This window comes from Protobothrops mucrosquamatus, unplaced genomic scaffold (genome assembly GCF_001527695.2).
Source record: "Protobothrops mucrosquamatus isolate PMUCROS unplaced genomic scaffold, P.Mucros_1.0 scaffold2708, whole genome shotgun sequence".
In the NCBI taxonomy this organism is placed as follows: Eukaryota; Metazoa; Chordata; class Lepidosauria; order Squamata; family Viperidae; genus Protobothrops; species Protobothrops mucrosquamatus.
The window spans coordinates 45,646-57,108 of NW_015388753.1; the positions used below are offsets into that span (position 1 = coordinate 45,646).

Here is an 11,463-nt window from a genome sequence, read left to right on the forward strand (position 1 = left end):
ATTAACAGAGGGATAGAATCAAGATCACATGAAGTGTTAATACCACTTTACAATGCCTTGGTAAGGCCACACTTGGAATACTGCATCCAGTTTTGGTCACCACGATGTAAAAAAGATGTTGAGACTCTAGAAAGAGTACAGAGAAGAGCAACAAAGATGATTAGGGGACTGGAGGCTAAAGCATATAAGGAACGGTTGCGGGAATTGGGTATGTCTAGTTTAACGAAGAGAAGGACGAGGGGGGACATGATAGCAGTGTTCCAATATCTCAGGGGCTGCCCCAAAGAAGAGGGAGTCAAGCTATTTTCCAAGGCGCCTGAAGGCAGGACAAGAAGCAACGGGTGAAAACTAATCAAGGAGAGAAGCAACCTAGAACTAAGGAGAAACTTCCTGACAGTTAGAACAATTAACCAGTGGAACAACCTGCCTCCAGAAGCGGTGAATGCTCCAACACTGGAAGTTTTTAAGAAGAGATTGGACAGCCATTTGTCCGAAATGGTATAGGGTTTCCTGCCTGAGCAGGGGGTTGGACTAGATGACCTCCAAGGTCCCTTCCAACTTTATCATTATTATTATTATTATTATTAACTTCTGTTCCACTGGTTAATTGTCCTCGCTGTTAGGAAGTTTCTCCTTAATTCCAGGTTGCTTCTCTCCTAGATTAACCTGTTTTAATAAGTGCTGCAACAAGAGCTATTTCAAGAGTGTCAGTATCCTTGTTAAACATACTTTACCCTTTTCCAGCATTCTGGAACTGGAGGAGCAGCAGCTGGCAAGAAAAATAGAACATGGAAGAATCTGAAGCAAATCCTTTCTTCAGAAAGAACACTGCCGTGGCAATTAAACGATCCAAGCTGTAAGCTCTTTAGATATTTTCCCCCTACGTATTTATAAATAACAGCTTTCTGGAAAATACTTCAAAATTCTTTTCACGCTGTGAGATATATTTCTGACCAAGTAGATTTCAGCCAAGGAAATTCAGGGGGATATTTACTCAGCACGAACAGAAACATAATTAGAGCGACGTGGAGTATGTTCTGTGCCTTTTGCGTATTTGCTTACTTCGCAAATAAATTTCCATCTCCTAAAAAAAAAAGACAATTAAAATACATTGAAATATGGAAGAACACTTACAGCCATCATTTCAAAAGATAAAAATTACCAGTACCACAGAACTGTTTTTAAAAGGAGTATATCTAATAACTTAGAAATGGTTTAAACGTAAAAAAGAAGGTACCAAATGCATCTGAAGAAAAGTGCAGAGGCCTTTGTGGTTACAGTATAATATAATAATAATAATAATAACAATAATAATAATAATAATCCCAAAATAACTGGAGCACCACTTGAACACCATTGGCATTGACAAATTTGCCCTTAGTCAATTGCAAAAGGCGGCCTTACTAGGAACTCCTTCCATCCTGCGACGATATCTGTAATACCATCAAATGTCCACATCTGCCTATCCCAGGTCCTTGGGAAGGACTCGGTAGGTAGACAAAAATGCCAAATCCAGTCTGAACATCTGGCTGACTGCGATGATCAATAATAATAATAATATAACAACAACAATAATAATGATGATGATGTTGGAAGGGACGCACGCAATCAGGACCACATGCACTGGTACGGCACTAGTGGCCCCGTTCATGTGTGGCAGGTGCTGGTGCCGTGCGCATGCGCAAACAGCCGCGCGCACCCCATGGTGGCTAGCAGCCCCGTTCGCACATGCGCAAATGGGTCGCGCAACCCATCCGGTGCTAGTGGCCCCATTCGCGGATGCGCAAACGGGCCTCACACCTGCCTGGTACTAGTGGCCCCATTTGAGCCCACATGCAAGTGCAAATGGGGCCGCAGGAACTAGCGGGGTTGGGGTTTTTTTGTTTGTTTAGGACCAAAGGAACTCTGCTGTTAAACAATTGTAATAACAACACAATCTGACCTATCCAAAAATAAGATTCCCATTTTATTCTGAAGGATATTATCATAATAAATTCCTGTGATTATACTTAATTATCGCCATCCGTTTTGCCAGATAAGACTTCCGATAAGGTCTTTAATTGCTTTGATTTCTTCTAATTTCAAAAAAACGATCGTCACATCTTTCTCAAAACTGCTGAAATTGTTGCTTTTCTGTGAAAAGATTGTGATAGAAATTTCTTAGTGAAATAAATTGGCCCTCTCTGATTATGAAAAGTACCGAATCATCTGCTTCAGATTATAATAATTACCAATTAAAGTAGCAATTATCTCAGCAGTTCTCAACCTGTGGGTCGCGACCCCTTTGGGGGTCGAACAACCCTTTCACAGGGGTCGCCTAAGATTATCATAATGCAGTTTTAGAGAGTGAGTAGAAAATGCCAATATTCATCTGGCTACAGTGATATTTTTCAATGGAAGACTTGATTTTGAAGCAGTGGCCCCCGTCAGTCTGTGAAATACACCACTTTTTTTTATCTTTTTCTAAGTGCTTTACATTCCTTTTGCCAAAGTTTGTTTTTGTCCTCATTTGGATGGTTTTAATTTCTTGGAAGAAATGTATGTAGTATTAGTTTTTTTAAATCCTCTCTATTAATCAGCCTATTGATGCCTTGCATTTGGTACTGTATATTTTATAAGGTATATATTTTAGTTGAACTTTTTTTAATTCTGAGTAATCTTCAGAAGAGGCATGCTCTGGTTGGAAATGACTTGTTAAGAAGAATCAGATTCCATGATTTGAACATACTGTAATTTGAGTTGGTACTTAACTGGTACTTTACAATTTAATTTAAATGAATACTTTCACATTTCAATAGGAGGTACTTAGCATTAGAATCTAATTACGCGTCGTTGTTTGGCCAGGATACTGTCTGATTGGAAAAAGTGATGGCACTAGATTAAAAGTTTCAGTGTATACAGACAGAATTGGAGGCCAGCCAGGTTTGTTAATTTCATTTTAATGTCTCTTTCCCCAGACTTCAGTATTGATGCTCTTCCTTCATTTAAACCAGTCAAAAAATATTCTGATATTTCAGGACTTCCGGTAAGTATTTTTAGAATTAAACTTCCCTCTGCACTGGTCTAAATACCTGCACTGCTGTTTAGCAGCTTAGCATTGTTCAACAGTTTTTCTTACACTTTTATCTGGAAAACTTGTTCTTCTTGTTGTTGTTGTGCCATATCCGTTATCGGACGTTGGCGATCATGTCGGCGATCCTGTTTTTATCAGCAGCTGCACGAAAAAGTGCTGCTGAGTTTTGTCCAAACCAGTCCCTTAGATTTTGAAGCCACTATGTTCTTCTTCTGCCTGGACCTCATTTGCCTTCAATCTTTCCCTGGAGGATTAAATGGAGTATGCCGTATTTTTCTGGGTGTCGCATCACCTGTCCGAAATATTCTAATTTTCGTTTTTTAATTGTTTTGATGATTTCCCTTGGCTTTCCCAGGCGGCTGATCACCACCTCGTTTCTCATCTCGTCAACCCAGCTTATACATAACAGCCGCCTGTAGATCCACATTTCAAATGCTTCTAGTCTCTTCAGGTGGCCTTCTGTCAGAGACCAACTCTCTACTCCATAGAGCAGGATAGAAAAAATATAGCATCTGACAAGCCTGATTTTCAGTCTTAGGCTTATGGGAACCCCCTTAATGATAAATTAAAAAAGTAGACATCTCCTCTGAAAGACAGTTGCCCTGTCCATCACATCAGTCTGTTGCTTTCATACTGCACCTACAGTAGTGGCCAAAATTGTGGAAACCTTTTGGGAAAAGTATTTTTGAGGTTTGATGGCTAATAACACTTTTTTTGGGAGTAGTACCAATGGAAATATAATTTAATCAAGGATGTAATGCAACATAGTTTGTTCAATTATTTGTACTGTATTTTATGAAAAGTTATAGCCAAATAACCAGAAAAAGGAAGCACAACTTTCTTAGGTTGATATCAGATAGCTTTCCTTCATCTGGTTGTAGCCAATGAGCATGAGTGTTTAGAGAGCCAATCAGGTGTCATCTTGTTTTGGCAATGAGCCAAGCAGATCACAGTAAGATTCAGTTATTGATGTCATGTATTGAAGCTGAGAGGAGGACATTTGTCATTGTGTTATAGGATCGCTATCAAGTGGGTTGGGTTTTTTTGTGTTCTTTCATTTAGTGAGCTGGTAAAATGTAATAAAATTAAAGTAATGGTGCAAAGAGTTGACCGGTCGCCCAGAAAGCGATGTAAAATAGTATTATTAAGTGAACAAGGCTACAGTTATAAAGAAATTAGAAGAAAAATGGGTGGAAACTTAACCAAAGGTGGCATTTCTACTATACACTTTTCCCAAAAGGTTTCCACAATTTTGGACATTATTGTATACCATAGTGGAGAGACTGAAAGCGCGTATTATTGATTTACACAGAACATTTGTGAGACCCAGCAGAGCTGACCAGTGCTTTAAAAATTGGAGATTCTATAATTTTTACTACTATAGATGATGTGCTGTTAGCTCAATAAAGGTGAAGGATGCGGCATCAGAAATTCCTATAGCATTACAGGCTGCATACGAGGGCAGTTTGGAAATAAACCTCTGCTTGAGCATGTGTGAGAAATAGGCGGGGGGAGAGTGACGCCTGTCCTATGGCGCCGGGCGTAGTAGTTCAGTAGGCAGTGAGGAGTGGAAGGAGAAAGCTGTGTTGCAGCTGACTTGTCTGCTAGATCAATTAAAAATAAAGCCTGCCATAGAAAATCCCACCCAATGTGAAGTGTGTGCAGCAATACGATTTTCTGGGTGCGAAAAAACTTTCTGGCAGCTGCGATTCATCGCACACTGCGTAATGTTTAGGGACCAAACATTTGGCAGGATTTTCTATGGCAGGCTTCATTTTCAACTGATGTAGCGCAGAGGTCCCCAACCTATGGACCGCAGCCCACTACCGGGCTGTAGCCTCTTGGCCACCGGGCTGCGTGAGTGGCTGGCCGGTGTACAAGCGCACGTCCGCGTGCTCACCCCCTGCCCTTGCATTGGTACTAGCCGAGCTGCGAGCCTCTCACCGGTGTTAGTTGAGCCGCATTAGCAGCCCCATTTGCGGAATGCGCATGCTCACGGCCCCATCTGCGCACATACTCACGGCCTTCACACGCATGCTCACGCCCTCCACGCGCATGCGCACATGGCCCCCTTCGCACGCATGCGCACTAAAGTTGCCTGTCCCTCCCTTTCCCATTGGGCCGCCAGCCCAGAAAGGTTGATCTAAATGACCTCCATGATTCCTTCAGATATTAATGATTCTGTGGCAAGTCTCATATTTATACTATTATCCTATTGCTATGCTCTTTTGTCAGGTATTGATAACCATTATTAGCAGGTGGGACTTAGTTAAATAGAAAATCCATTTCAGAATGGATTTTAAAATTTGAACTTTTATTATTAGGAAAACGCGGATGGAAAACTAAATGGCCACCTCATGTTTGCCATACAGTGTTGATTTTCGCTGTTTTTTAAAAAATGTGCCATTTGTGCTTTTCTTACAGGCAGACTACACTGATCCTCAGAGCAAACTGAGATTTAGTACAACAGAGGAGTTTGCCTACGTCCGAATGCTTCCTTCAGATGTTGTTTTGGGCTACCTTACACTAAGGAAAGCAACACATGTTGTTCCCTGAAAAATAAAAACAAAGGCATCGTCGTCTCCTTTAAAAATGTAGGGTGTATCCTACTGAGTGCACAGAATGTATGTTGTCAAATGATAAATGTTATCCATTCAACTAAAGTAATTTATTATTATTGATTCAGTGTGGATGTTTATTTTTCCTTTTTTTTCAGTGATACTGATTATAGTGAACAATATGCCCAACCTTTGTTATCACTGGACTGGTGATGTTGAAATTAGTAGGACTAAAATATTACTTGCAAAGGGTTTAGTAATCAGTTTCTTAAAACTGAGAGTAATTTGTTGTTGTTAGTTGCGAAGTCGTGTCCGACCCCATGGACAATGTTCCTCCAGGCCTTCCTGTCCTGTCCCATCTTCTGGAGTCCATTTAAGCTCACGCCTACTGCTTCAGTGACTCCATCCAGCCACCTCATTCTCTGTCATCCCCTTCTTCTATTGGCTCTCCACCTGCGCTCCTCTCCTGCCTTTGGTCTGCCTGTGTGTGTGTGTGTGTGTCCTCTCCTGCCCTTGGTCTGCCAGTCCTCTTCCCTCACTCAGTGTGTGTGTGTGTGTGTGTGTGTGAGAGAGAGGGGGGCCCTTGCACTTCCCTTCCCTCTCTCCCTCCCTCTCTCCCTCCCTCTCTCTCCCTCCCTCTCTCTCTCCCTCCCTCTCTCTCTCCCTCTCTCTCTCTCCCTCTCTCTCTCTCTCCCTCTCTCTCTCTCGCACATCAACCCTCGTTGTCTCTGTCTTCTTGCTCTTTCCCTTCACCTGGAGGGAGTGGGAGGAAGTTTTTTAAAAAGTGACGGGGGGGGGAGGAGAAAGGGGGGAGGCCGCTTGTGTTCTTTCAGTTTGGGGATGACCTCGCCCCCCCTTCCTTTCGCTCAATCTGTGGCAGGACCAGATTCAAATCTCTCTCACTTCTTGCCTTCCGAAGGAAAATTTCTTGCTTTTCTCACCGATCTCGTCTCCCCCACTGCTTTTGGGGTGCAAAGGCCTCCGAGTCTTCGCACATGTTTTTCTCTCCCCGCCCCAGAATAGAGGGGAAGGGTAGACTTTTAATGCCGTCTAGAAAGAGGAATTCTGGGTCTTTCTCACCCACCCCCACTAGGTCTCCTTCAGGGCTTCATTACCTGACAGGGGATTTTGGGCTGTGAGCTCAGGGGAGATGGGAGCAAAGGAGGCTGTTTCCACTACTATGGCTACGATGGGATGGACTTCATCAGTTTTGAGAAGGAGACGTAAAAACATCTGGACAGACCCACATCTGCTTAAGGTACCCACACAGCTCCTCTGGGCCCTGGGGATTCCCAGCCAGCAGGTTGTGTGCCTGGCTCCCATCAGGATCTCCCTTGCCAAACACAGATCTATTTTCTGATAACTCTGGATCTCCAAATTAGCCTTGTCCCATTCCATGCAGGAGAGCAAAGAGGTGGGCAAAAACGGATCGAAGATTGCTCTGGGCAGGAATTTTTTTTAAAAAAATAAATTACACAGGTAGTCCTCAAGTTACTCCCACAAGGGAGCCCAGAATTCCTGTTGTGAACTGAGGCATTTGCTAAAAGAGGGTTGCCCCATTTTTATGACCTTCCTTGTCACAGCAATTGAGGGAATCACAAGGCAGTCGCTAAGCTGGTAACGCCATTGTTAAGTGAAATGTGGCTTCCCCCGTTGGCTTTGATTGTCGGAAGGAGGCAACAGGGGAATCACTTGACACACACACACCCCGTCATAAATATGCCAAGCATCCGAGTGTAAATAGCGTGACCCTGGGGAGGCTGCAATGGTCGTGTGAAAATGGTCATAAGTCACTTTTTTTCCATGCAGTTTTAACTTTGAATGGTCACTAAATGAATGGTTGTAAGTGGAAGACTATCTGTAAAATAAGGCTGCCAACTCTTCAACAAACAGCCCCTCCTTTTCTTTGCCCCTCATGTCTGCCCCACAAAGTTCCTCCGGCAACCTCCCCCCTCCCTTCTGCCTGGGCTCCGGCAGCTTCTCACATATGTAAATTGGACCAGTCCCAGGAAAACACCAGCTCTTTTACAAACAGCCCCTCCTTTTCTTTGCCCCACCTGTCTGTCCCACAACGCTCCTCCGGCAAGCTCCCCCCTCCCTTCCTTTTTTTTGCCCAGCTCTCCCTGCCCTCTTCCCCCCCCCCCCTTACATATGTAAATTGGACCAGTCCCAGGAAAATGCCTGTCAAACCTGGCTGGGTTTTCGCTACCAAAATAACTTTCCCCCAGGCTTGTGCGGTGCTGCGGCCACTTCAGCTCATTCTCCCCCCCCCCACTACAGTTGTCTAGGATTAGATCGCCTACCACCTGTCAGTACCACCAATGGTATACATAGCACCGGTTGAAAAGCCCTGCTCTAGACAGTCTCCAGGGGCAGCCCCAGGAACAACCCTGGCTGGCAGTCTAAGCTCCCAGCCCAAGAACCTTTTTTCCAGCTTCTCACACCTGAGGGACAAGAAACAATCCAGTCTGACATAATTTGCTTTTCTTGTTGTACACACACTTGTGCAAAGGACTTCGCAGACACACATAGACGCACTTTCTCTTCTCTCTGACTCTCATTCCCTGCCCCAGAAGTGTTTGTTCATATAGACTCTCTATATTAGATATATATCATAGAGACAACCTGCAATTTAATTTAAGGAGAAGCAGCTAGACCTCATGGTGGTGAATACACAACCCTCCTTCCCTAAAGACCTTCAGGTGAAGCTCTCCCAGCTCCCATGAGAGATTCTGGCTTTGGGGCAATAATAGGAAAGGAACAGCTAAACTCAGAAGGAAGGCAAAAATAAAAAATAAGGGAAAGTAAAGAAAAGAAAAGAAAAGACTGTAAGAGGGGAAAGGAAAGGAAAGGAAAGGAAGAGTGGGGGGAAAGGAAAGAAATGGAAGAATGGGGAAAGGGGAAGGAAAGGAAGTGAAAGGAAGAGGGGGAAGGGAAAGGAAGAAAGAATGGGGGAAGGGAAAGGGAAAGGAAGGAAGAATGGGGGAAGGGAAAGAAAGGAAAGGGAAAAGAAAAGAAGAATGGGGAATGGGAAGGGAAAGGGGAAAGGAAAGGAGGAATGGGGAAGGAAAGGAAAGGAAGAATTGGGAAAAGAGAAGGAAAGGAAAGGAAGAATTGGGAAAAGAGAAGGAAAGGGAAAAGAAAAGAAGAATAGGGAAGGGCAAGGGGAATGAAAAAAAAGGAAAGGAAGAATGGGGGAAGAAAAAGAAAGAAAGAAAGATAGAATGGAGGGAGGGTAAGAGGAGGGAAAAGTAAAGAAAGGTAGAATGGGGGAAGGGAAAGGAAAGGAAAGGAAAGGAGACAGATCCACTGGGGGCTCTTGCCAAAAGCCATTATCCGATAAACCTACACGGACTTACAGTATCTCGGATCTTCTCTCTAAAAGGCCCATTATCCACGCACAGAATCCCTCCGTTAAAGGCAATCTTAACCGTCCATGGTCCTCCGAGAGAACCAAACTGCACCCAGAAGCGACGACCATGCCCTTCCGTCGGTGCCACGGGGGGAGGGAGGGGAGGGGAGGGGGGAAGAGACACGTCTCTGCGAGGAGCCCAGCACAACAGCTGTAACCTGATCGACTGCGAGCTAAACCCGGACAACTAGCGGACGTCATAGAGAACTTCACCCGTGCATCTCCCAGGCTTCAGGCAGGCGGCAACAAAGGTGGGGCTCTCCTTGGTTGAGGTTTTTGTGCGGGAATGCGCAGGTGTCTTCGGCTGCTGATGCAAACGGCGCGCGTGGCTGAGGGGCGATGCGGCGGTCCCGGGCGCCGCTCTTGCTGCTGGGAGCCGTGCTGGGGGCCTCCTTGAGGGGGGCCGGCTGCGGTGAGTTCTTGGGGGGACTGGCCACCTGGAGAGGGGGGAAGCAGAAAGATGGGGAGGGGGAAAACAGGGGTCCCGGGCTGGGTCTTTGCCCCTCTAAGCAACTATCCCAGAAGGAAACGCCTGCCTTCCCTCGCGGCGCTTCGCCGACCCTCTTTTAAGGATGTTTCCTTTGTAATCAGGGGCTGCCCCAAAGACTAAAGGGTCAACCCATTCTCCAAAGCGCCTGAGGGCAGGACAAGAAGCAACGGGTGGAAACTAACCAAGTAGAGAAGCAACCTAGAACTAAGGAGAAACTTCCTGACAGTGAGAACAATTAACCAATGGAACAACCTGCCTCCAGAAGCGGTGAATGCTCCAACACTGGAAGTTTTTAAGAAGAGACTGGACAGCCATTTGTCCGAAATGGTATAGGGTTTCCTGCCTGAGCAGGGGGTTGGACTAGAAGACCGCCAAGGCCCCTTCCAACTATTATTATTATTATTATTATTATTATTATTATTATTATTATTATTATTATTATTATTATTATTATTATTATTATTATTATTATTATTATTATTATTACTACTACTACTACTACTACTACTACTACTACTACTACTATTATTATTCATCGCACAGTCAGACAGATGCTCAGACTAGATTTGGCATTTTTGTCTTCCCAAGGACCTGGGATAGGCAGATGTGGATTATTATTATTGTTGTTGTTTTGTTATTGTTATTGTTATTTTGTTATTGTTATTTCCCATTTTTATTTACAAGAAAATAGCAAAAAAGAGAGTGAAATTTTATTTTGGTAGTGAAAACCCAGCCAGGTTTGACAGTGCATTTTCCTGGGACTGGTCTAATTTACATATGTATGGGGGGGAGAGCAGGGAGAGCCTGCCCTCCCCCCAAAAAAAGGAAGGGAGGGGGGAGCTTGCAGAAGGAGAGTTTTCCCTGCAAACAGGTGGGGCAAAGAAAAGGAGGGGCTGTTTGTAGAAGAGCTGGCAGCCTTATTTTACAGATAGTCTTCCACTTACAACCATTCATTTAGTGATCATTCAAAGTTACAATGGCACGGGGGGGGAGGGAAGTGACTTATGACCATTTTCACACTTATGACCGTTGCAGCCTCCCCAGGGTCCCATGATTTACACTCGGATGCTTGGCAGCTGGTTCATATTGATGTTGGGGGTCAAGTGATTCCCCTGTTGCTTCCTTCCAACAATCAAAGCCAATGGGGGAAGCCAGGTTTCACTTAACAACCGCGTTACCTGCTTAGCAATTGCCATGATTCACACAACCGCCGTGGCAAGGAAGGTCATAAAAATGGGGCAACCCTCTTTTAGCAAATGCCTCAGTTCACAACAGGAATTCTGGGCTCCCTTGTGGGAGTAACTTGAGGACTACCTCTATTTTTTTTTAAAAAAAAAAATTCCTGCCCAGAGCAATCTTTGATCCGTTTTTGCCCACCTCTTTGCTCTCCTGCATGGAATGGGGCAAGGCTATTTTGGAGATCCACACTGATCAGAAAATAGATCTGTGTTTGGCAAGGGAGATCCTGATGGGAGCCAAGCACATAACCAGCTGGCTGGGAATCCCCAGGGCCCAGAGGAGCTGTGCGGGTACCTTAAGCAGATGTGGGTCTGCCCAGATGTTTTTACGTCTCCTTCTCAAAGCTGATGAAGTCCATCCCATTTGTAGCCATAGTAGTGGACACAGCCTCCTTTGCTCCCATCTCCCCTGAGCTCACAGGACTCGGTGCGCGAGGAGGCGCGAGGAGGCGCGGGGACGCTGGGACTCCACGCTGACCGGGTAGGTGTCTGGTTGGCCTTCCCGGTCCTTTCCGGCCGCGGAGGCCCCTTCGGCGGCCCCAGCGGCGGCCCCTTCGGCGGCCTCCTCGACCTCCTCAGCCTCCTCGGCCCCCTTTGCAGGCCCGTCTGGCCCCGGCGGTTCTCGTCGGTGGTTCCGGTGACCCTCCCCAACGGCCTCCCAGCGGCCCGTTCCAACGGCCCTTCCCGATGGC

At 45.2% G+C, this 11,463-nt stretch overlaps 1 protein-coding gene across 1 annotated transcript in view; it reads left to right on the top strand.

Annotated features, from left to right (window-relative positions):
- INO80C (INO80 complex subunit C) overlaps window positions 1-5,727 on the top strand; it is an 11,450-nt gene extending 5,723 nt beyond the window's left edge. The window contains exons 3-5 of the mRNA XM_029286018.1: window positions 745-856; window positions 2,958-3,025; window positions 5,498-5,727. Of these exons, the coding sequence (XP_029141851.1) occupies window positions 745-856; window positions 2,958-3,025; window positions 5,498-5,629 (312 nt within the window). The 3' untranslated portion in view covers window positions 5,630-5,727. The remainder of the gene's footprint in view (window positions 1-744; window positions 857-2,957; window positions 3,026-5,497) is intronic.
- The last annotated feature ends 5,736 nt before the right edge of the window (window positions 5,728-11,463 follow it).